Source organism: Mobula birostris, chromosome 8 (assembly GCF_030028105.1).
Source record: "Mobula birostris isolate sMobBir1 chromosome 8, sMobBir1.hap1, whole genome shotgun sequence".
NCBI classification, from domain to species: Eukaryota; Metazoa; Chordata; class Chondrichthyes; order Myliobatiformes; family Myliobatidae; genus Mobula; species Mobula birostris.
Window position 1 is genome coordinate 7,402,117 of NC_092377.1, and position 22,222 is coordinate 7,424,338.

Genomic DNA, 22,222 nt, shown 5'->3' on the forward strand with positions numbered 1-22,222 from the left:
AGATCACCTGTGTGCAGTCAATCTGTTTCAATTGATTGTGTAAAAATACGCCTGGATCTGGAAAGTCCAACTGCTGTGCTGAAAAAACAGATCATGGCTGGGCTGGCTCTTCAGCTCGAGGAGCAGCAGTAGATGGCACTGGCTGTGAATGGTGTGGGGATGTTGAGAAATAGCGTAGGTTCAGGTAGGGGGAGGATCTGGAAAAGGAACTGCAAATGGAGGGTTCAGGTGTGTGTGGGTTGGTGGAAGGAGGTTGGAATGAAGTTGAATCTAGATCTGGAAAATGGAAAAAGAAACATAATATTGGAATGATGGCAAGGAAGGGCAGGATATTTGGGGGGAAAAAGGAAAGAAGACTTCAAGGTATTGTTTAAAATTTGTCCCAGAACAGCCTTCTTTTATTAATCTCATTAAATTAACTCAAGTTGAAATTGGTCATAGGGAATATAGATTATTCTCATACTTTAAGAGGAGGTGATGTGTTAATCGTTTGTAAGGATAAGAAACAGTGTGAGAAGGCATTACGAATGAAAACTCTACTTGGCAAAAAGATAGGTCTATGTTGCTTAATGAAAATAGAGGTGTTAGGGGTGTTATAACAGGTGTTCTGGTGGAGATTTCCAGAGAAGAGGTTAAATCTCATATGTTGGGAGGCAAGGTTAAGGAGGTAAAGATATTTCAAGTAGTCAGAAATGGGGAAAGGATGGATAGTTTATCTATATTGATATGTTTGGATGTGGTGAAGCTCCCTGATAAAGTTAGTTTGGGGTAGATTAGTTACAAGGTTCGCGGTAATATTCCAACCCTGCTTAGATGTTACAAATGTCAGAGGTTTGGGCTTGTTGCGGCAGTATGTCGGGGGAAACTAAGATATAGTCAGTGTTGTGGGGAACGTAAGTATAAAGATTGTTAAGGTATAAAGTTTAAATGTTGTAACTGTGGAGGAGAACGTAGTGCAGCTTACAGAGGATGTGAAGTGCTTAAGAAGGCAGTTGAAGTTCAACAGGTTAAGGTACAGTTGACTGTCTTATGCAGGGGCCTTGCAAAAAGTTAAACCAAATGTTGATTAAAAAGTATCACCAGTCAGAGAACAGAATGTGAAGTCAGAGGCTTCATACTTCTAATACTAAAGATACTTTACTGGCTGATCAAATGAAGTTTGTGATGTTTATAATGGATGTGGTGAATTGTACTGCTCAGACCTCTAGTTGCACCGAGAAAATTAAAATTATTGTGAAAGCTGCTGAAAAGTATCTGGGTATAACTGGTGTTATGTGGAAAGCTGTAAATGAAGCTCTAATGGGTAGGGTATCTGTATTTCAGTCTCCTTGTGAAGGTACATAATGGTATTAAGAATATTGCAGTGGAATGCGAGAAGCCTGATTTCTAATGGTCAAGACTTTAAGAAGTTTATTTCTGATTTATCAAATCCACCTGATGTTATATATATTCAGGAAACCTGGTTTTTAACCACGTTTAAGTTTTACCTTGCAGGATTATATTGTAATTAGGTGTGATAGATTAGTTGCTAGAGGGGGTGGTGTTGCAAGTTTTATAAGGAACAGAATAGGACATTAGGGTGGATGTAAATGAAGTATATGAGGCTGTTGTAGATGTAAATGAAGTATATGAGGCACTTGTAGAAGTATTTGATTCAACAGGTAGGGGTATTAAAGTGGTAAATTTTTACAACCCTGGTGGAAAACTTATGATTGATTTGTTGGAAAGCCTATGTAGCTCTAGCTCACTAAGGGTTATATGGTGCGGGGATCTTAACGCACAGAGTTCACTGTGGAGTTGTTCACAGAATTATAGTAATGGTTTCATTGTAGAAGAATTTTTAGATATTTCACATCTTGTGTGTCTTAGTGATGGGAGGGGTACAAGATTTGATGTTCATTATCTTTCTGAAACTGTCATAGATTTAACTTTAGTTTCGAACATTCTGGCTGGAGTGAGTGAGTGGGATGTCATGGGAGATGAAACATTGGAGAGTAATCGTTTTCCTATATTAGCTTGGGTTTGGATTTGTATAGGGGACAGGAGGCCACTTTTAGGACGTGGAATTTTGGTAATGCAAATTGGGAGAAGTTTAAGGTTTTATGTGATGAATGTCTGACAGGGCTGAATAATGAAGATTATGTGGATTTATGTAATAAAAGATTATGTTGCATTATTCATCAAACTCTGATTCCTATTAAAAAAGGCATTAATAGGAGAAAGGCTGTACCATGGTGGACTGAGGAGTGAAATAAGGCATTTAGGAAAGTTAACAAGTACAAGCTCTGAGTGACCTTATTAATTATGAAAGGACACAGGCCATGGTGAGGAAAGTAGTGAAAGTTGCAAAAAAGGTTTACTGGAGGTCATATTGTGATTGAATGGGAAGGGATATTAAATGCTTGGGGAATATTTTAAATAAAAAAGGGGAGGGGAATTTATTGGGATAATAACATTCTAGTATAGATTTAAAAAGGTAATACGATTGTTACTGAAATTGAGAAGTTACTAGATCAGACATTTCAGTCATTTGCTGCAATTCAGGCTATATGAAGGTTGTATGATTTTTTTGGAGTTTATTTGGAAGGTCTATGCAGGTAAGGGTAGGAAAGGTATATTTGGGTGTCTATGAGATAGAGAATAGGACTCCACAAGGCAGTATTTGCAGCCCCTTATTGTTTAATATGATTAATGATACTTTCTCCGAGATAGGCACTGGGGTGGGTAAATCACTTTTTGCAGGTGACGGAGCTTTATGGATCAGGAGAAAAAATCAATTTAGGATGCAATTTAGGTTGAAAATTGAGCAAATAGATGTGGTTTTAAGCTTTCAGTAGCTAAAACACAAGTTACACATTTTACAAAGAGGATCAATAGACCTGCACTTAATTTCAAATTGTATAGTCAAACTCTCGAACTCTTGAAGAAGATTTCTTGGCATGTGGCTGGATAATAAGCTGACATGGAAACATCACATCAGTATAATTGATCAATGTAAAGGGGCATTAAATATCCTTGGGTGACTATGTGGGTATTCTTGGGGTGCTGCATGAAAATCTCTGTTAACCATTTATATTTGTCTAATTAGATTTGTACTTGATTATGGCTGTGTGGCTTATGGATCAGCTTCATCTTCAAATTTAAATTGTTTGGATTTGATACAAGCACAGGGTCTAAGACTGTGCTGTGGTAAGAGTGTCCCTTTTTCAGCCATACTGGTTGAAATGGGACGATTGCCCTTGCAGTTGTGGAGGTTAAAGTTGTTGTTAACATACTGGATTAATTTGAGGGGTAGATGAATGATCACCCTGTTAAAAGTATGTTGGAAGACTGTTGGGAACATCACAAGAGTGTTTTTCATTTTGGGTGGCAGGTTCTTATCGTGCTAGGAATATAGGTTTGCTGGATTACCCAATATGTCTGACTATAGCTTTTTCAGTAACCCCACCATGTTTTTTTCCCAATGGCTTTGGTTGATTTTAGGTTGCATGATTTACTGAAGTCCATGGATCCTGATATTCCTTGGTGTCCGTTGGTTCATCAATATTTAAGGAAAATTATTGTGATATGTTAACCATTTTTACTGATGGATTTAAAGATAATTTAACAGGAAATGTAGGTGTGGCTGTTTTTTTATGCCTGAATTACAGGTAACAGTAAGGAAATGTCTTACTAACCCTTTATCAGTATATACAGCAGAGCTGGTTGCCATCATTTTGCGCTTATAGTGGGTGGAGGAAATTTGTCCTTGCAAAGTTGTAATTTGTTCAGATTTTTTTTTTGGCTCATTCTTGCCAAAAACAGGTCATTCTTGCAATAGGTCAGATTTACTGCTGGAAGCTCTTCAGGCTTTACTTCAGATTCAGTGTCTGCTTCTTATGGGTCCCTGCACATAGAGGTGTCGAAGAGAATAAGCGGGTTGATTGTTTGGACAAAAAAGCTGCTAAAAATTCTACTGCGGATATAGACCTTCCATTTAGCAAATCAGAAGCTAAAGGGTTGGTGGGGTTAAGAATTGGGATTGTGGCAAGACTCATGTGATAATGGGCATACCAGGAGACAGCTTTACAGAATACCTAAAACTGAAGGGAGTAAGACAAGAAGGGAAGGAATTATATTGACTCGACTTAGAATTGGGCATACTATGCTTAATTATTCCTTATATCTTGTTGGAAAACATCACTCTGGGGTATGTAGGTTTCTCATCATTATTAAAGAGTTGAACACATTATTTTACAATGTGAAGCATATAAGTTTGAAAGAAAGCAAATGCAGTCTGCACTACTATCTTTGGGTGTTGACAGTTTTCATTCAAAAAGTTTAAGTTATGGAAGTGATTTTAACTTAATTCACAATATTGTCTTTCATTATTTACAACTTATAAGGCTCTTTGGGGTAATTTAGTTTTCATTCGATAAAGAAGGAGTAGGGATTTTATTTCCCAACTCTACGCCACACTCCAGTCCAATTGGTGGTGGTAATGTACCTTTAAGTTGGACTACCAAACTCCATTAAAAGTCAGAGGAAGAAGGTGGTCCACCTGCTCGTGAGTCAGTATCCTGGCAAAAACTACATCATGAAGACAAAAGTACACTCCAAGCAACTCCACAAAAAGGTTATCTCTCAGTGGGAGAGCATTTTGGAGATAGTAAACACAATTCTCCTTTACCACGGAGAGATCTGACACCTGTTTCATTTTCCAATACGAGATCAAGTACAGCCTCTCTTCTTGTAGGCTTACTGACATATTGTGTCAAGAAGCCTTCCTGAACACACCTAAACACATCTAAACCCCTTGCTCTAGGAAAACCCCAAGGCATTCTACAAGTATGTGAAGAGCAAGAGGATAAGACATGAGAGAATAGGACCAATCAAGTGTGACAGTGGACAAGTGTGTACGGAACCGGAGGAGATAGCAGAGGTACTTAATGAATAATTCAGTATTCACTATGGAAAAGGATCTTGGTGATTGTAGGGATGACTTACAGTGGACTGAAAAGCTTGCGCATGTAGATATTAAGAAAGAGGATGTGCTGGAGCTTTTGGAAAGCATCAAGTTGGATAAGTCACCGAGACCGGATGAGATGTACCCCAGGCTACTGTGGGAAGCGATGATCTTTACATCATCAATGGTGATGGGAGAAGTTCTGGAGGATTGGAGGGCTGTGGATGTTGTTCCCTTATCAAGAAAGGGAGTATAGGTAGCCCAGGAAACTATAGACCAGTGAGTTTTACTTCAGAGGTTGGTAAGTTGATGGAAAAGATCCTGAGATGCAAGATTTATAAAAATTTGGAGAGGCATAATATGATTAGGAATAGTCAGCATGGCTTTGTCAAAGGCAGGTCGTGCCTTACAAGCCTGATTGAATATTTTTGAGGATGTGACGAACACATTGATGAAGGTGGAGCCATAGATGTAGTGTATATGGATTTCAGCAAGGCATTTGATAAGGTACTCCATGCAAGGCATATTGAGAAAGTAAGGAGGCGATGTCCAAGGGAACATTGCTTTGTGGATCCAGAATTGGCTTGCCCATAGAAGGCAAAGAGTGGTTGTAGATGGGTCATATTCTGCATGGAGGTCAGTGACCAGTGGTGTGCCTCAGGGATCGGTTCTGGGACACCTTCTGGATGAGGAAGTGGAGGGATGGGTTAGTAAATTTGCTGATGACACAAAGGTGGGGGTGTTGTGGATAGTGTGGAGGGCTGTCAGAAGCTATAGCGGGACATCAATAGGATGCAAAACTGGGCTGAGAAGTGGCAGTTGGAGTTCAACCCAGATAAGTGTGAAGTGGTTCATTTTGGTAGGTCAACTATGATGGCAGAATATAGTATTAATGGTAAGACTCTTGGCAGTGTGGAGGATCAGAGGGATCTTGGGGTCTGAGTCCACAGGACACTCAAAGCTGCTGCGCAGGTTGACTCTGTGGTTAAGAAGGCCTTCATCAACCATGGGACTGAGCTTAGGAGACGAGAGGTAAGGTTGCAGCTGTAGAGGGCCTGGTCAGACCCCACCTGGAGTACTGTGCTCAGTTCTGTTCGCTTCACTACAGGAAGGATGTGGAAACCAAAGAAAGGGTACAAAGGAGATTTACAAGGATGTTGCCTAGATTGGGGAACATGCCTCATGAGAATAGGCTGAGTGAACTCGGCCTTTTCTCCTTGGAGCGGTGCAGGATGAGAGGCGACCTGTTAAAGGTGTATAAGATGATGAGAGGCATTGATCATGTGAATAGTCAGAGGCTTTTCCCCAGGGCTGAAATGGCTAACACAAGAGAGCATAGTTTTAAGGTGCTTGGAAGAAGGTACAGAGGAGATGTTAGGTGTAAGTTGTTTGTTTTTTTTAATATATAAACGCAGAGAGTAGTGAGTGTATGGAATGGGCTGCCAGCGACACTGGTGGAGACAGATACAATAGGGTCTTTTAAGAGACTCCTGGATAGGTACATGGAGCTTAGACAAATAGAGGGCTATGGGTAACCCTAGGTTATTTCTAAAGTAAGTACGTGATCGGCACATTATTGTGGGCCGAAGGGCCTGTATTGTGCATGGAGGTTTCCTATGTTTGTACGAAAGTTTTTTTTTCTGTTGATCAGTGACAAAAAACCTAAATTAAATCCACTGTGATTCAATGTTGTAAAAGAATAAAACATGAAAACTTCCAGGGGGGCGGGGTGAATACTTTTTTATGGGCATTGTATCTATCTATTAATCATTTTTTTCTTTCTGTCTACCTCTCTGTCTACTGTATCTATTCATCTTGGAGAAGCCTTCTGATGGTTGATGTTGACCGTTGATGTTGCGTCCCAGCTGTTTGCGTGATACCCAAGCCTGGGCAGTACGATATGGAGAGTAAGCTGCTGCTCATGTAGCAACCTCCCCTCTCCATGTAGCTTCTAAATAGAAATGAACAGAAATGAACAGCACAGACAGATACAGTTTGGTACCAGCAGCGTTGCAGGAATTTCTAGTCAGCATTGAGCTCAATGTAGAACTGCCTGAGGGACTCCAGCTCCAAATTTTTCCTTCGGAGTTTACTCCCAAAGCCTTCCCCATGAGTGGGTATAGCAGCAAGGCAACGGATGTTTGAGATCAGAATTTTCCTTCTAGATGAGCTGCCAACCACGGCTGACAAGCCCCTGGAGGAATGTGCCTTTGCCCCTTCTCCTGTCGGTAGAAACTGTTCCACTGGGTTTAGCAGCTAAGCCACACATTCAGACCAAGAGCTGGACTAGGTTGCTATTTGAGTCACACGCCATTGGGAGCATTTTATAGGTAGCTGGAGCTTATCCCCATTATAACAACCTTAAGGAATCTATGCATCCATCTATCTACTTATTTGATTAATTATCCTGTTAATCTTTTTAATTGGCTGTTAATTAATTCATTTATTTATCGCATACTGTGAAATGCATTGCTTGTGTTAACCAACACATTCCGGTGCCAACATAACATGTCTACAATGTTGAGCAGAACAACACACCGCCAAAAACAAAACAATACCTTCCCCACCATCACCCCCACCCACAATACCCTGAATTCCATCATCTGCAGGGCGCTTTGAGACCAGTGGTCAGGTGGTGTAGTTTGATCCTATTGACTGCCAATTAATCTGGGACAGTTTCTCGCTTCTCCTTGTGTTATGAAAACTTTGCTGCCTCACTGAGAGACCAGAGACCAGACTTTAAGCTGTCAGTTTAAGGAATAATTCATTGCCATGGATGGTTGTGAAGACCAGGTCATTGGGAAGTTGATAGGTTTTTGATTAGTAAGGGCATCAAAGATAATGGGGACAATGCAGGAGAAGGGGTTGGGAGGGATAATAAATCAGCCATGATGGAATGGCCTAATTCTGCTCCTATGTCTTGTGGTCTTCCAGGGTACTTTCAGTCCACACTGGAGTGTCTGGGGTGAGATTCAAAGCATCAGCACCAGCGCTCAGATACAAACATGAGGGCTTCAGCATTGAGCCTGACTAACATGAGACAGGCAAAGTGAACTTGCTTCCCTGGCAATGGGGATGGAGTTTGTATCTGTACAAATCTCAATTCCTGCTCAAAATAAGACAGAATCAGGCCATTCTGCCCAGAGTCTGCTCTGCTATTCCATAATGCTGATTTATTATCCCTTTCAACCCCATTCTCCTGCCTTCTCCCTGTATAACCTTTGATGCCCTGATTAATCAAGAACCTATCAACCTCCAATTTAAATATGACTTGGCCTCTACACCAGTCTGTAGCAATGAATTCCACAGATTCACCATCTCTATTCTAAAGGGATGTCCCTCTATTCTAAGGCTGTGTCTTCTGGTCCTAGACTCTCCCACTATAGGAAACATCCTTTCAATATCCACCTATGGTCCACTCAACTCTATCATATTCCTCCTTCTCCAGCCCTTTATCTTACCAATGTACCTGGTTTTACTTTTCTCCTTCTAGCCATCCTCTTCTTCCCCCCACTCACCTTTTTTTATTCTGGGGTCTTACCTTCATTTCTGAAGAAGAGTCTTGGCCCGAAACATCGACTGTTTATTCACTTCCATAGATGCTGCCTGATCTACTGAGTTCCTCCCAACATTTTATGTGTTTCCAACATTCAATAGGTTTAAATGAGATTTCCCCTTATTCTTCTAAACTCCAGTGGATACATGCTCAGAGCCATCAAACACTCGTACATTAATCCAAGGTTAAAGTTTCATTCCTGGGATCATTGCCGCAAACTTCCTCTGGACCGCTCCAATACCAGCACATCTTTTCTTACGTATGGGTCCCAAAACTGCTCTCAATATTCCAGCACATCCTTGGACTATGTGGGTCATTGAGGTAAATCAATGCATTTCACTGTATATTTTGGCAATGTTGCAAATAAAGCTAATCTCTAAACAATGTTGTTTGACCAAAACATTAACACTCTCCTGTTTCTTTCCCAACCTAATGCTCCATCCCATCAAAGGCAGCTGGGTCTCCGTCAAAGGGTAGGCTGACCGCTGCAGCCCAAGCCGTCATGGGCATCAGAGAAGGTGAGAAATCCCCTGAAGATGTACTGTACCAGGTCTGGTCAATGAGTGGAGCAGATAAGAAAATTGGTGGAGATGCTGAGAGTGAAGAGAGTCTGAAGATGCAGCGGGACATAGCAATGTGGTCACTCGGGGTTGCCTTTAGGTGGCTGTAAAGGCTGATGTGGGATACCCATACTCTGGTGTGTGTGGACAAGAGTAATTGGTGGCTGTGGTTAGTGGTTGTTCAAATTCTTTCACAGCTGCTGTTTGTACGACAGTGGAGATCTTTCTCATGTAGCACACTTCCCTCTTGAACAGATTTCCTCCGGGAGTATCTATTGAATGTAATGTCTTCCTAGTGTTTAGTTCTTCAGGTTGATTTTAAAGTTATCTTTGAAGTATTTCCTTTGCTCACCAGGGGCTCACTGACTGACCTTCAACTGGGAGTAAACAAACTATTTAGGGTGACATTAGTTGGGCATAGACAAGTTGGAAAGTTGGGTGGAGGAGTGGCAGAGGTTGATGCATCAGGGACTTTTAACAGACATTTAGATAGGCACGTGAATGTGAGGGAAATTGTGTAGGCCAAAGAGATTAGTTTAGTTGGCTATTTAATTACAAATTTAATTGGTTCAGCTTAATGCTGAACAGCCTGTTCCTGTGCGGTACTGTTTGATGTTTTGTATTCAGAAGGGAATTAGGATCTGGAACTTAAAACTTGAAGGGTTGGTGGAAACAGAGACTCTCATAATATACAACAAGCCCAGGCACTAGGCAGAGAGGTCTATCAGCCTAATATGGGTAAATTGGATCAGGACACACAAGTACAGTGGGCAGTATGGACACAATGGGCCAAGTTACCTGTATAACTCAAGGAACACCGCATGATGGAGCAAGGTGATGGGGGAGGTGGAATGTGGACAGAATCACTGTCTAGGCACTGACGGTCACATCCCTTGGTTTTTTTGCTGTCCTGCCCATGTTTGTCACCTGGCTTCACTCTCTCGTCTCTCCCATTGGTCCAAGATGATGCGTCCACCAGCCGACGGCACGACGCACTGAGAACGGACGGCAAGGGTCAACCTTCAGCGCAGTAGTGAGTATGCAAAGTTGTCTCTTTGGTTCAAGTGGGGGTGTATTCCAGAACAGTTGTGAGTACACGAGTGGGTCTCCTGGTGTCTGGGTGGGGACACTGACTGAGTCAGTGGTGTCAGGATAGGGGTACAGACCAGGGCAAAATGAGTAACGAGCAGGTCTCCTGCTGTCTGGATAGGTCCACAGACTGAGACTTTAGTGAGTACACAAGATAGTCTCCTGTCGTCGGGGTTGGTACTGGAGTGGTGACACTGACCGGGGCAGTAGTGAGGTGGTTTCCTGCATTTGGGGTGGGACACAGATCAGAGCATCATAGAGTACATGACAGTGTCTCCTGGTGCCAGGTTGGGAGCAGGTTAGTGAGAACACAAGCTGATCTCATGGTGTTGGGTGGGTCGCAGTACGGGACTATAGTGAATACATGAGGTGGTTTCCTGCTGTTGGGGGGGGGGGGGGGGAGAGAGACACCGACTGGGGTCTGTACTGAGTACGTGAGATGGTCTATTGGTGTTGGGTTGGTGACAGACCGGGGTCTGAGTGAGTACACAAGGTGGTCTCCTGGTGTTGGGTTTGGACAGACCAGGGTCTATAGAGAGTATACGAGGTGGTCTCCTAGTGTCTGGGTTTAGACACAGATCGAGATATGTAGTGAGTATTCGAGGTGGTCTCCTGCTGTTGGGTTTGGACAGACCGGGATCTGTAGGGAGTATAAGAGGTGGTCTCCTGGTGTCTAGGCTTAGACACAGACCGGGATCTGTACTGAATACGATGGTCCCTGGTGTTGGGTTGGGATACAAACCAGGGTTAGTCGTGAGTACGGTGGTCTCCTGGTGTTGGGGTGCAGGCACAGACTGGGGGAGTATTGATTACATAAGATCTCTCTCTCCATCCGTCTCAAATGCTTTCTTTTTCCCACTTTCCAGGACACAGAACACTACAGCACAGTACAGGGCCTTGGGCCCACAATGTTGTGCTGACCATTTCCTCCCACATAGCCTCCATCTTACTGTTATCCATGTGCCTCTATCTCCCTCTCCCTGATATCTACATTACTGTCATACAGTAAGTCACTGCCCTTCTCCCTCTCTGATCTTTTCCAGCTCCCGATACGGCCAGATGTAGAAGAGAGGCTGTGAAGTCCGGAGCCTCATGAAGCAGTTTTGCCCACCCAGCGGAGTTCAGTGGGGCATCACCAGCTGGTTTACCAACATCTACTCAACTCCCCACACTAGCACCCTCCCCAAACTGCAGTAAATGTCAACTCATTTCCCTGTGTTTTATTTGAAAAGGGGGAGGAAGTGGGGGTTGGGAGCTCTCAGTGAGAAGGGTATATGCCAGGCTCATTTTCAGCAAGGCCACTTGTCTGTGTGAGAGCACAGGTACACACACTGTGTCAGTGGCTCTGAGTTCAGGGGGACCCGTTGTGGAAGAATTATTGGCTGCAGTGTGGATGCCACCGACACCAGTACCTCTCTCCATGCCTTGCCTGGGAACAAACTGCTTGCTTCAGTGTCCTTCACTGCACCGACCACATTTCCAGAGATCGCTGTGGTCACCCCAGTCCACATCACTTTTCTGAAACATCATTGTGAATGTGTTACCACCAAGATAATGTGTGTATGCTTTCACACACTCATTCTGCCCATCTCCCTCACAGTCACACTGTCTCTTGAATTTGTTCTGTCTTTTGCATGGTCCCTTTCTCGCAATTGGTGTATCTGTCTCTCTCTCTCACCCCGAGACCTCTCTTTCACTCACTCAACTGTTTCACACTTTCTCAGTTTTTCTCTCCATCACATTTTTCTGTCTCATTCTCATTGTTTCAGTCCCTCTACCTCTCAAAGTCAGTCGCATTCAGTCAGAGATGCACATCTGCACGCAGCTTATAAAAGATGTAACGCTAATCTGTGCACATGCATGCAGATATGCATGAGTACAAACACATGGATACAGAAGCAGATGAATAATGTGCACATGTTCATCACGCCTCAGCCACTTAAGACCATAAGGCTAAGACGTAGGAGCAGAATTAGGCCACTTGGCCCATGAAGTCTGCTCCACCATTCAATTATAGCGAATCCTTTTTTACTAATTTAATTGCTTCAGCACAATATTGAGCGCTGAAGGGGCCCGTTCCTGTACTGTTATTTGTTCAATGTTCTCTTCCCAAAAATAGACTTTCCTTTCGATTATAAAACATAGAACAGTAAAGCAGAGGAACAGGCCCACAATGTTCTGTCAAACCAATTAAATTACTAATCACGTAAATGCTCTCTGCCTGCTCAATATCCATATTTCCCTTTCCTGCAATTCATAAATTATTAATAAATCTGCAGTGAATTCCAAATTGCAGCATAAAACACTCTCGTCACCCCATTTTTTTTTTTTTTTTGCAGTGTATCAAGCTGCCAGAGAAAGTGGTTGAGGCAGGTACAATAACAACATAAAATCAAGATATAGGTAGGAAATGTTTAGAGGCATTGAGTGCAAATTATCTTGTCCTGATCCATCACCCAGGACAGGCTCCCTTCTCATTGCTACCAGCAGGGAGGAGGTCCAGGAACCTGAGGATACACAGTCAAACGTTTTAGGAACAGCATCATTCCCTCCCCCATCAGGTTTCTTACTGGACATTGAACCATGTACACTACCTCTATTTTGTTCCTCTTTTTACACTAATTTAATTTTTATACATTTATTGTAATTTACAGTTGTGTATTGCAATGTACTGCTGTAAAACAATAAATGCCGGAGATATTAAACCTAATTCTGATCGTTACTGCACTGCACTTTACTTTCTCTGTAGCCGCATAGAAGGTGATGAGCTCGACGCCTTCCATCTGCGCTTTGATAGGGAGAATATAACTACAACTGTGAAGATCCCTGCTGCACCCAGTGACACTGGTCTCTGTCTCAGAGGCTGATGTTAGGTTGTCTTTAAAGAAGGTCCTCGCAAGGCAGAAGGTCCCGATGGAGTACCTGGTAAGGCTCTGAAAACCTGTGCCAACCAACTGGCAGAAATATTCAAGGATATTTTCAGCCTCTCACTGCTATGGGCAGAAGTCCCCACTTGCTTTTAAAAGGCAACCATTATACCAGTGCCCAAGAAGAATAATGTGAACTGCCTTAATGACTATCACCTAGTAGCACTCACATCTACACTGATGAAATGCTTTGAGAGGTTGGTCATGACTAGACTGAACTCCCACCTCAGCAAGAACCTGGACCCATTGCAATTTGCTTATCACCACAATAGGTCAACAGTAGACACAATCTTAATGGCTCTTCACATGGCCTTAGACCACCTGGATAATACAAACACCTGTGTCAGGATGCTGTTCGTCAACTATAGTTCAGTATTTAACACCATCATTCCCACAATCCTGATTGAGAAGTAACAGAACTTTGGCCTCTACCTCCCTCTGCAACTGGATCCACGACTTCCTAACCGGAAGACCATAGTCTGTGCGGATTGGTGGTAATATCTCCTCCTCGATGCCGATCAACATTGGTGCACTGCTCTACTCTCTACATACATATGACTGTGTGAATAAGGCATAGCTCAAATACCAGCTATAAATTTGCTGATGATACAACTATTATTGGTAGAATCTCAGCTGGAGACGAGAGGGTGTACAGGAGTGCCAACTAGTAAAGTGGTGTCGCAGCAACAACCTTGCACATAATTACACTCAATGTCAGAAAGACGAAAGAGCTGATTGTGGACTTCAGGAAGAATTAAGACAAAGGAACACATACCAATCCTCAGAGGGATCAGAAGTGGAGAGAGTGAGCAGTTTCGAGTTCTTGGGTGTCAAGATCTCTGAGGACCTAACACCTGGTTCCAACATATTGATGCAGCTACAGAGGTGGCAAGACAGAGCCTATACTTCATTAGGAGTTTGAAGAGATTTGGTACATCAACAAAAACACTCAAACTTCTATAGATGCACCATGGAGAGCATTCTGACAGGCTGCATCACTGTCTGGTATAGGGTGTTACTGCACAGGACTGAAAGCAGCTGCAGAGAGTCATAAATTTAGTCAGCTTTGTACTAGCCTACATTGTACCCAGGACAAAGGACAAAGGAGTAGTGTCTCAGAAAGGCAGCATCCATTATTAAGGACCCCCATCACCCAGGACCTGCCCTCTTCTCACTGCTACCATCAAGGAGCCTGAGGACACACACTCTGTTTCAGAAATACTTCTTCCCCTCCGTCATCAGATTTCTGAATGGACAACGAACCCACGTACACTACCTTTTTTTTTTGCTTTCTTTTTGCACTAATTTAATTTTAAAATAAAGTTCTTATTGCAATTTAGTTTTCATTATTATGTATTGCAATGTACTAATTCTGAATGGGTGTGGGCACATGGCCAAGTGATTAAGGCATTGGACTAGTGACCTGAAGGTCGTGAGTTCGAGCCCCAGCCAAGGGAACGTGTTGCGTCTTTGAGCAAGGCACTTAACCACATATTGCTCTGCGACGACACTGGTGCCAAGCTGTATGGGTCCTAGTGCCCTTCCCTTGGACAACATTGGTGTCATGGAGAGGGGAGACTTGTAGATGGGCAACTGCTGGTCTTCCACACAACATTGCCCAGGCCTGTGCCCTGGAGAGTGAAGATCCATGGTCTTGCAAGACTAACAGAATTCTGAATGGTCAGTCTTTTCCCTGGGGTAGGGGAGATAACTATAGGGCACCAGTTTTGGGTGAAAGAGCAAGATTGCAGAAGACTGGAGGGGCAAATGATTCCCCACAGAGGTTGGTGGGTATATGGAACAAGTTGTCATAGGAAGCAGACGAGGCAAAGTTTAAAAGACACTTGCGCATGTCCATCGATACTAAAGGTTTAGAGGGATGTGGGCTAAACTCAGACGAAAGGGATTGGCTCAGGTAGGTAGCTGGATGGGTAACAGTAGGCAAGGCAAATGCTGTTAGCATTAATTACGAGAGGACTAGAATATAAAAGCAGGGATGTAATGCCAAAGCTTTTCAGTATATTTGAAGTGGAGACATCTGGAGTATTGTGAGCAGTTTTGAGCCCTGTATCTAACAAAAGGTGTGCTGGCACTGGAGGGGGTCCAGAGGAGGGTCATGAGAACGACACCACAAATGCAAGGGTTAACATGAGAGGCATTTGATGGCTCTCGACCAAGACTTGCTGGAGATTAGAAGAATAAGGGAAGGTCTCATTGAAACCTATTGAATATTGAAAGGTCGAGATAAAGTGGACATGCAGGGGATTTTACCATAGTGGTGGTGAAGCTATGGAATGGTTGTCACAGAAGGATGTGAAAGACAAGTCATTGGGAGTATATAAAGTGGAGGTTGATAGGTTTTTGATTGGTCGGGGCATCAAGGATTTATGGGGAGAAGGCAGGAGAATGGGGTTGAGAGAGAAAATTCTCAGGCATGATGGAATGGAGGGACTCAATGGGTCAAAGACCTACTTCTGCTCCTGACTTATGGACAAATTGGGTCATTAGAAGGAGCCATTTCTGTGTTATACAATTTTATTCTATCTCCTATTTATGTTCCTACAGATATTTAGCATTGAATATGGATGTGCTTTTCATTCTATACAACACATAGCTGTAAGCACAAGGAATCACTCATCATTCACCCCTGTCGTAGTGAATGTTAAAAGATGCCTCAGTTACTACAAAGTACATCAAATCTCCTCTCAATCTTTTACGTTCTAAGGACAATAGACAATACGGGCAGGAGTAGGCCATTCGGCCCTTCGAGCCAGCACCACCATTCACTGTGATCATGGCTGATCATCCATAATCAGTATCCAGTTCCTGCCTTATCCCCATAACATTTGATTCCGCCATCTTTAAGAGCTCTATCCATCTCTTTCTTGAAAGCATCCAGAGACTTGGCCTCCACAGCCTTCTGGGGCAGAGCATTCCATACATCCACCACTCTCTGGGTGAAAAAGTTTTTCCTTAACTCCGTTCTAAATGGCCTACCCCTTATTCTTAAACTGTGGCCTCTGGTTCTGGACTCACCCATCAGCAGGAACATGCTTCCTCCCTCCAGCATGTCCAATCCCTTAATAATCTTATATGTTTCAATAAGATCCCCTCTCAGCCTTCTAAATTCCAGAGTATACAAGCCCTGTCACTCCAATCTTTCAATATATGACAGTCCCGCCATCCCTGGAATTAACCTTGTGAACCTACGCTGCATTCCCTCAATAGCAAGAATGTCCTTCCTCAAATTTGGAGACCAAAATTGCACACAGTACTCCAGGTGTGGTCTCACCAGGGCCCTGTACAGCTGCAGAAGGATCTCTTTGCTCTTATACTCAATTCCCCTTGTTATGAAGGCCAGCATGCCATTAGCTTTCTCCACTGCCTGCTGTACTTGCATGCTTGCTTTCAGTGACTGATGTACAAGAACACCTAGATCTCGTTGTGCTTCCCCTTTTCCTAACTTGATTCCATTTAGATAATAATGTGTTCCTGTTCTTACCACCAAAGTGGATAACCTCACATTTATCCACGTTAAACCGCATCTGCCATGCATCTGCCCACTCACCTAGCCTGTCCAAGTCACCCTGCATTCTCATAACATCCTCCTCACATTTCACACTGCCACCCAGCTGTGTGTCATCGGCAAATTTGCTAATGTTACTTTTAATTCTCTCATCTAAATAATTAATATATATTGTAAACAGCTGCGGTCCCAGCACTGAACCCTGCGGTACCCCACTGGTCACTGCCTGCCATTCCGAAAGGGACCCGTTAATTGCTACTCTTTGTTTACTGTCAGCCAGCCAATTTTCAATCCATGTCAGTACTCTGCCCCCAATATCATGTGCCCTAATTTTGCCCACTAATCTCCTATGTGCGACTTTATCAAAGGCTATCTGAAAGTCCAGGTACACTACATCCACTGGCTCTCCTTTGTCCATTTTCATAGTTACATCCTCAAAAAATTCCAGAAGATTAGTCAAGCACGATTTCCCCTTCGTAAATCCATGCTGACTCAGACCGATCCTGTTACTGCTATCCAGATGTGTCGTAATTTCATCTTTTATAATTGACTCCAGCATCTTTCCCACCACCGACGTCAGGCTAACCAGTCTATAATTCCCTGTTTTCTCTCTTCCTCCCTTCTTGAAGAGAGGGACAACATTAGCCACCCTCCAATCCACAGGAACTGATCCTGAATCTATAGAACATTGGAAAATGTTTACCAATGCGTCCACGATTTCTAAAGTCACCTCCTTAAGTACCCTGGGATGCAGACCATCAGGTTCCGGGGACTTATGAGCCTTCAGACCCAACAGCCATTTCCTGCCTAATATAAATTTTCTTCAATTCATCTATTACCCTAGGTCCTTTGGCCACTATTACTTCTGGGAGATTGGATCTGTCTTCACTAGGGAAGACACAAACAAAGTACCTGTTCAACTCATCTGCCATTTCCTTGTTCCCAATAATAAATTCACCCGCTTCTGTCTTCAAGGGCCCAATTTTGGTCTTAACTATTTTTTTTCTTTTCATATACCTAAAGAAGCTTTTACTATCCTCCTTTATATTCTTGGCTAGTTTACCTTCGTACCTCATTTTTTCTCCGCGTATTGCCTTTTTAGTTATCTTCTGTTGCTCTTTAAAAGTTTCCCAGTCCTCCGGCCTCCCACTCATCTTTGCTATGTTATACTTCTCTTTTATTTTTATGCTGTCCATTATTTCCCTTGTCAGCCACGGCCTCCCCTTAAGATCTTTCTTCCTCTTTGGAACGAACTGATCCTGCACCTTCCGCATTATTCCCAGAAACACTTGCCATTGCTGTTCCACTGTCATCCCTGCTAGGGTATTGTTCCATTGAACTTTGGCCAGCTCCTCCCTCATAGCACCATAGTTCCCTTTGTTCAACTGTAATACTGACACTTCCAAGTTTCCCTTCTCCCTCTCAAATTGTAGATTAAAACTTATCATATTATGGTCACTACCTCCTAATGGCTCCTTTACCTCGAGATCCCTGATCAAATCTGGTTCATTACACAACACTAAATCTAGAATTGCGTTTTCTCTGGTAGGCTCCAGTACAAGCTGTTCTAAGAATCCATCTCGGAGGGACTCCACAAACTCCCTTTCTTGGGGTCCAGTACCAACATGATTCCTCCAGTCTACCTGCATGTTGAGGTCCCCCATAACAACCTTTGCAACATGCCAATTTTAACTCTTGATTCAACTTACACCCTACATCCAGACTACTGTTTGGAGGCCTGTAGATAATTCCCATTAGGGTCTTTCTACCCTTAGAATTTCTCAATTCTATCCATACTGACTATGTCTCCTGATTCTATGTCCCCCCCCTCGCAAGGGACTGAATATCATTCCTCACCAACAGAGCCACCCCACCCCCTCTGCCCATCAGTCTGTCCTTTCGATAGGACGTATAACCTTGAATATTCATTTCCTAGGCCCTGTCCACTTGAAGCCATGTCTCTGTTAAGGATACAGTCCTTCCCTATCTTTCCATATAACTCAGGTCCACCAGACCTGGCAACATCCTTGTAGATTTTCTCTGCACTCTTTTCAACCTTGTTTACATCTTTCTTGCAGGTAGGTGACCAAAACTGCATACAATACTCCAAATTAGGCCTCTTGCCTTATACAACTTCAACATAACATCCCATCTCCTGTACTCAATACATTGATTTATGAAGGCCAATGTGCCACAAGCTTTCCTTACGACCCTATCTACCTATGACACCACTTTCAGCGAATTATGGACCTGTATTCCCACTCCCTTTGTTCTACCACACACCTCCGTGCCCTACTGTTCACTGTGTAAAGGCTGATTTATACTTGTGTGTACTAGCTTGTGCTGTAGCCTACGCAAGTGGGCTACGCTGTTGTGAGCATTTATACTTGAGCGTTGGTGTGTCTGTGTTACTCGCAATTCAACCCCAAAACACTAGTTGGCAGTGGGGTTTCTATGCCACTGTGTTGAGTTTCTTCATGTTGAAACTCAACACGAAGAAACTCAAACTTCAAACAATGGTGACTGAAACTGAAGGAGGGTGAACTTTCTGTGCTTGTCCAGCCACTGAGAGAAAGGACGAGGAAATGCATTTTAAATATTTTCGGATGTCAGTAGGTAGATTTGACAATTTGGTTCATCGTCTCCAACCATTAATATCGCAAACACGAGGAAATCTACAGATGCTGGAATTTCAAGCAACGCACACAAAAGTTGCTGGTGAACGCAGCAGGCCAGGCAGTATCTCTAGGAAGAGGTACAGTCGACATTTCTGGCCGAGACCCTTCATTCTGACATCAACTGTACCTCTTCCTAGAGATGCTGCCTTGCCTGCTGCGTTCACCATTAATATCGCATCAGCGTACACACAGTATACTCAGAGACTGGCAATCACCATTCGAGTTTTAGCTTCAGGTGGAAGTCAACAGGCTGTAGCAGCTAGCTACAAACTGGTGTCAAGCACAGGGTCTTCCGAAATTTCGGAGGTCTGTAAAGCTTTATGGAAAGCATTGCAGCCAGAGTTCCTTTCCTTCCCTTCAGTCGCCCAATGGGAAGCTATTGCAGCATAGGAGGAAATGCGATGCTACCAAGCGGACCAATCACAGTTGTTGCGGTCTGCGTCTCCGCGACGTGTAGTTACATTTTGGGAGAGGTGAGCGTTAGGCTACGGCGGAGGGTTTGCGTAGAGTACAGTGTAGGGTGCGCTGCTACGCCGTGCATTTGACTCACAAGTATAAATCAGCCTTAAGACCTACCCTGGTTGGTTCTACTGAAATGTAAATCCTCGCACTTATCTGCATTAAATTCCATCTGCCATTTTTCAGCCCATTTTTCCAGCTGATGCAGATCCCTCTGCAAGCCATGATAGTCTTCCTCACTCTCCACTGCATCTCCAATCTTGGTGTCATCCATAAATTTGCTGATCAAGTTAACATTATCGTCCCGATCATTGATATAGATGACAAACAACAAAGCACAAATCCCTACAGCACACCACTAATCACAGGCCTCCAGTCAGTGAGGAAACCCTCTAATGCCACTCTCTGGCTTCTCCCACAAAGCCAATCCAATCTAATCCAATTTACTGCCTCATCCAGAATGCCGAGCCACTGAACCTTCTTGATCAGCCTCCCAAGTGGGTCTTTGTTAAACGCCTCACTAAAGTCCACGTAGACAACATCCACTGCCTTAGAAATAGAAACATAGAAAAACATACAGCACAATACAGGCCCTTCGGCCCACAAAGCTGTGCCGAACATGTCCTTACCCTAGAGCTACCTAGGCTTTACCCACAGCCCTCTATTTTTCTAAGCTCCATGTAGCCATTCAGGAGTCTCTTAAAAGACCCTATCGTTTCCACCTCCGCCAGCCCATTCCACGCACTCACTACACTCTGCGTGAAAAACTTTCCCGACATCTCCTCCGTACCGACTTCCAAGTACCTTAAAACTATGCCCTCTCGTACTAGCCATTTCAGCCCTGGGGAAAGGCCCCTGACTATCCACACGATCAATGCCTCTCATTATCATGTACACCTCTATCAGGTTACTTCTCATCCTCCATTGCTCCAAGGAGGAAAGGCTGAGTTCACTCAACCTATTCTCATAAGGCATGCTCCCCAATCCAGGCAACATCCTTGTAAATCTCCTCTGTACCCTTTCTATGGTTTCCACATCCTTCCTATAGTGAGGTGACCAGAATTGAGCACAGTACTCCAAGTGGGGTCTGACCAGGGTCCTATATAGCTGCAACATTACCTCTCGACTCTTAAACTCAACCCCATGGTTGATGAAGGCCAATGCACCTTATGCCTGGTTAACCATAGAGTCAACCTGCACAGCAGCTTTGAGTGTCCTATGGACTCGGACCCCAAGATCCCTCTGATCCTCCACACTGCCAAGAGTCTTACCATTAATACTATATTCTGCCATCATATTTGACCTACCAAAATGAACCACCTCACACTTATCTGGGTTGAACTCCATCTGCCACTTCTCAGCCCAGTTTTGCATCCTATCAATGCCCCATTGTAACCTCTGACAGCCCTCCACACTATCCACTACACCCCCAACCTTTGTGTCATCAGCAAAGTTACTCACCCATCCCCCCACTTCTTCATCCAGATCATTTATAGAAATCACGAAGAGTAGGGGTCCCAGAACAGATCCCTGAGGTACACCACTGGTCACTGACCTCCATGCAGAATAGGACCCACCTACAACCACTCTTTGCCTTCTGTGGGCAAGCCAGTTCTGGATCCACAAAGCAATGTGCCCTTGGATCCCATGCCTCCTTACTTTCTCAATAAGTCTTGCATGGGGTACCTTATCAAATGCCTTGCTAAAATCCACATACACTACATCTATGGCTCTACCTTCATCAATGTGTTTAGTCACATCCTCAAAAAATTTAATCAGGCTCGTAAGGCACGACCTGCCTTTGACAAAGCTATGCTGACTATTCCTATTCATTGACTTCATCAATTTTCCTAGCAACTTTCTCATAAAACTCTAAGAATGGTTAGACACGACCTTCTACACACAAAGCCATGCTGACTATCATTAGTTAGTCCATTCTATCCAAATACTTATATATCCAGTCCAATAACTTTATCGCAACTAATGTCACACGCCCCAGCCTATAATTTCCCGGTTTATGTTTACAGCCTCTCTTAAATAGTGGAACATTGGTTATCCTCCAATCCACTGGTACCTCTCCTGTCAATAAGGATGATTTAATTATCTTTGCTAGTGCCCCGTCAATTTCTGCACTTGCCTCCCATAGGGTCCGAGGGAATACCTTGTCAGGCCCTGGGGATTTATCTATGATTTACCTCAGGACAGCAAACACCCCCTCCTCTGTAATTGGTACAGGATCCGTGAAATTGATGCCACCTTGCCTCACTTCTATAAACTCTGTGTCCATCTCCCAGGTAAATACAGACAGAAAGAATGTATTTAAGATCTCCCCATCTGTTTTGGCTCCAGACATGGATTACCATTGTCTTCCAGAGGATCAATTTTGTCCCTTGCGTTCCTTTTGCACTTAACATATCTGCAGAATCCATTAGGATTCTCCTTCACCTTGTCTGCTAGAGCAACTTCATGCTTCCTTTTAGCT

General features: G+C 43.5%; 1 protein-coding gene across 1 annotated transcript in view; it reads left to right on the forward strand.

Moving 5' to 3' along the window:
- The window catches only part of LOC140201982 (zinc finger C2HC domain-containing protein 1B-like), a 34,269-nt gene extending 24,174 nt beyond the window's left edge, over nt 1-10,095 (forward strand). The window contains exons 6-7 of the mRNA XM_072266848.1: nt 8,953-9,019; nt 10,025-10,095. Coding sequence (XP_072122949.1) covers nt 8,953-9,019; nt 10,025-10,095 — 138 coding nt within the window. The remainder of the gene's footprint in view (nt 1-8,952; nt 9,020-10,024) is intronic.
- The last annotated feature ends 12,127 nt before the right edge of the window (nt 10,096-22,222 follow it).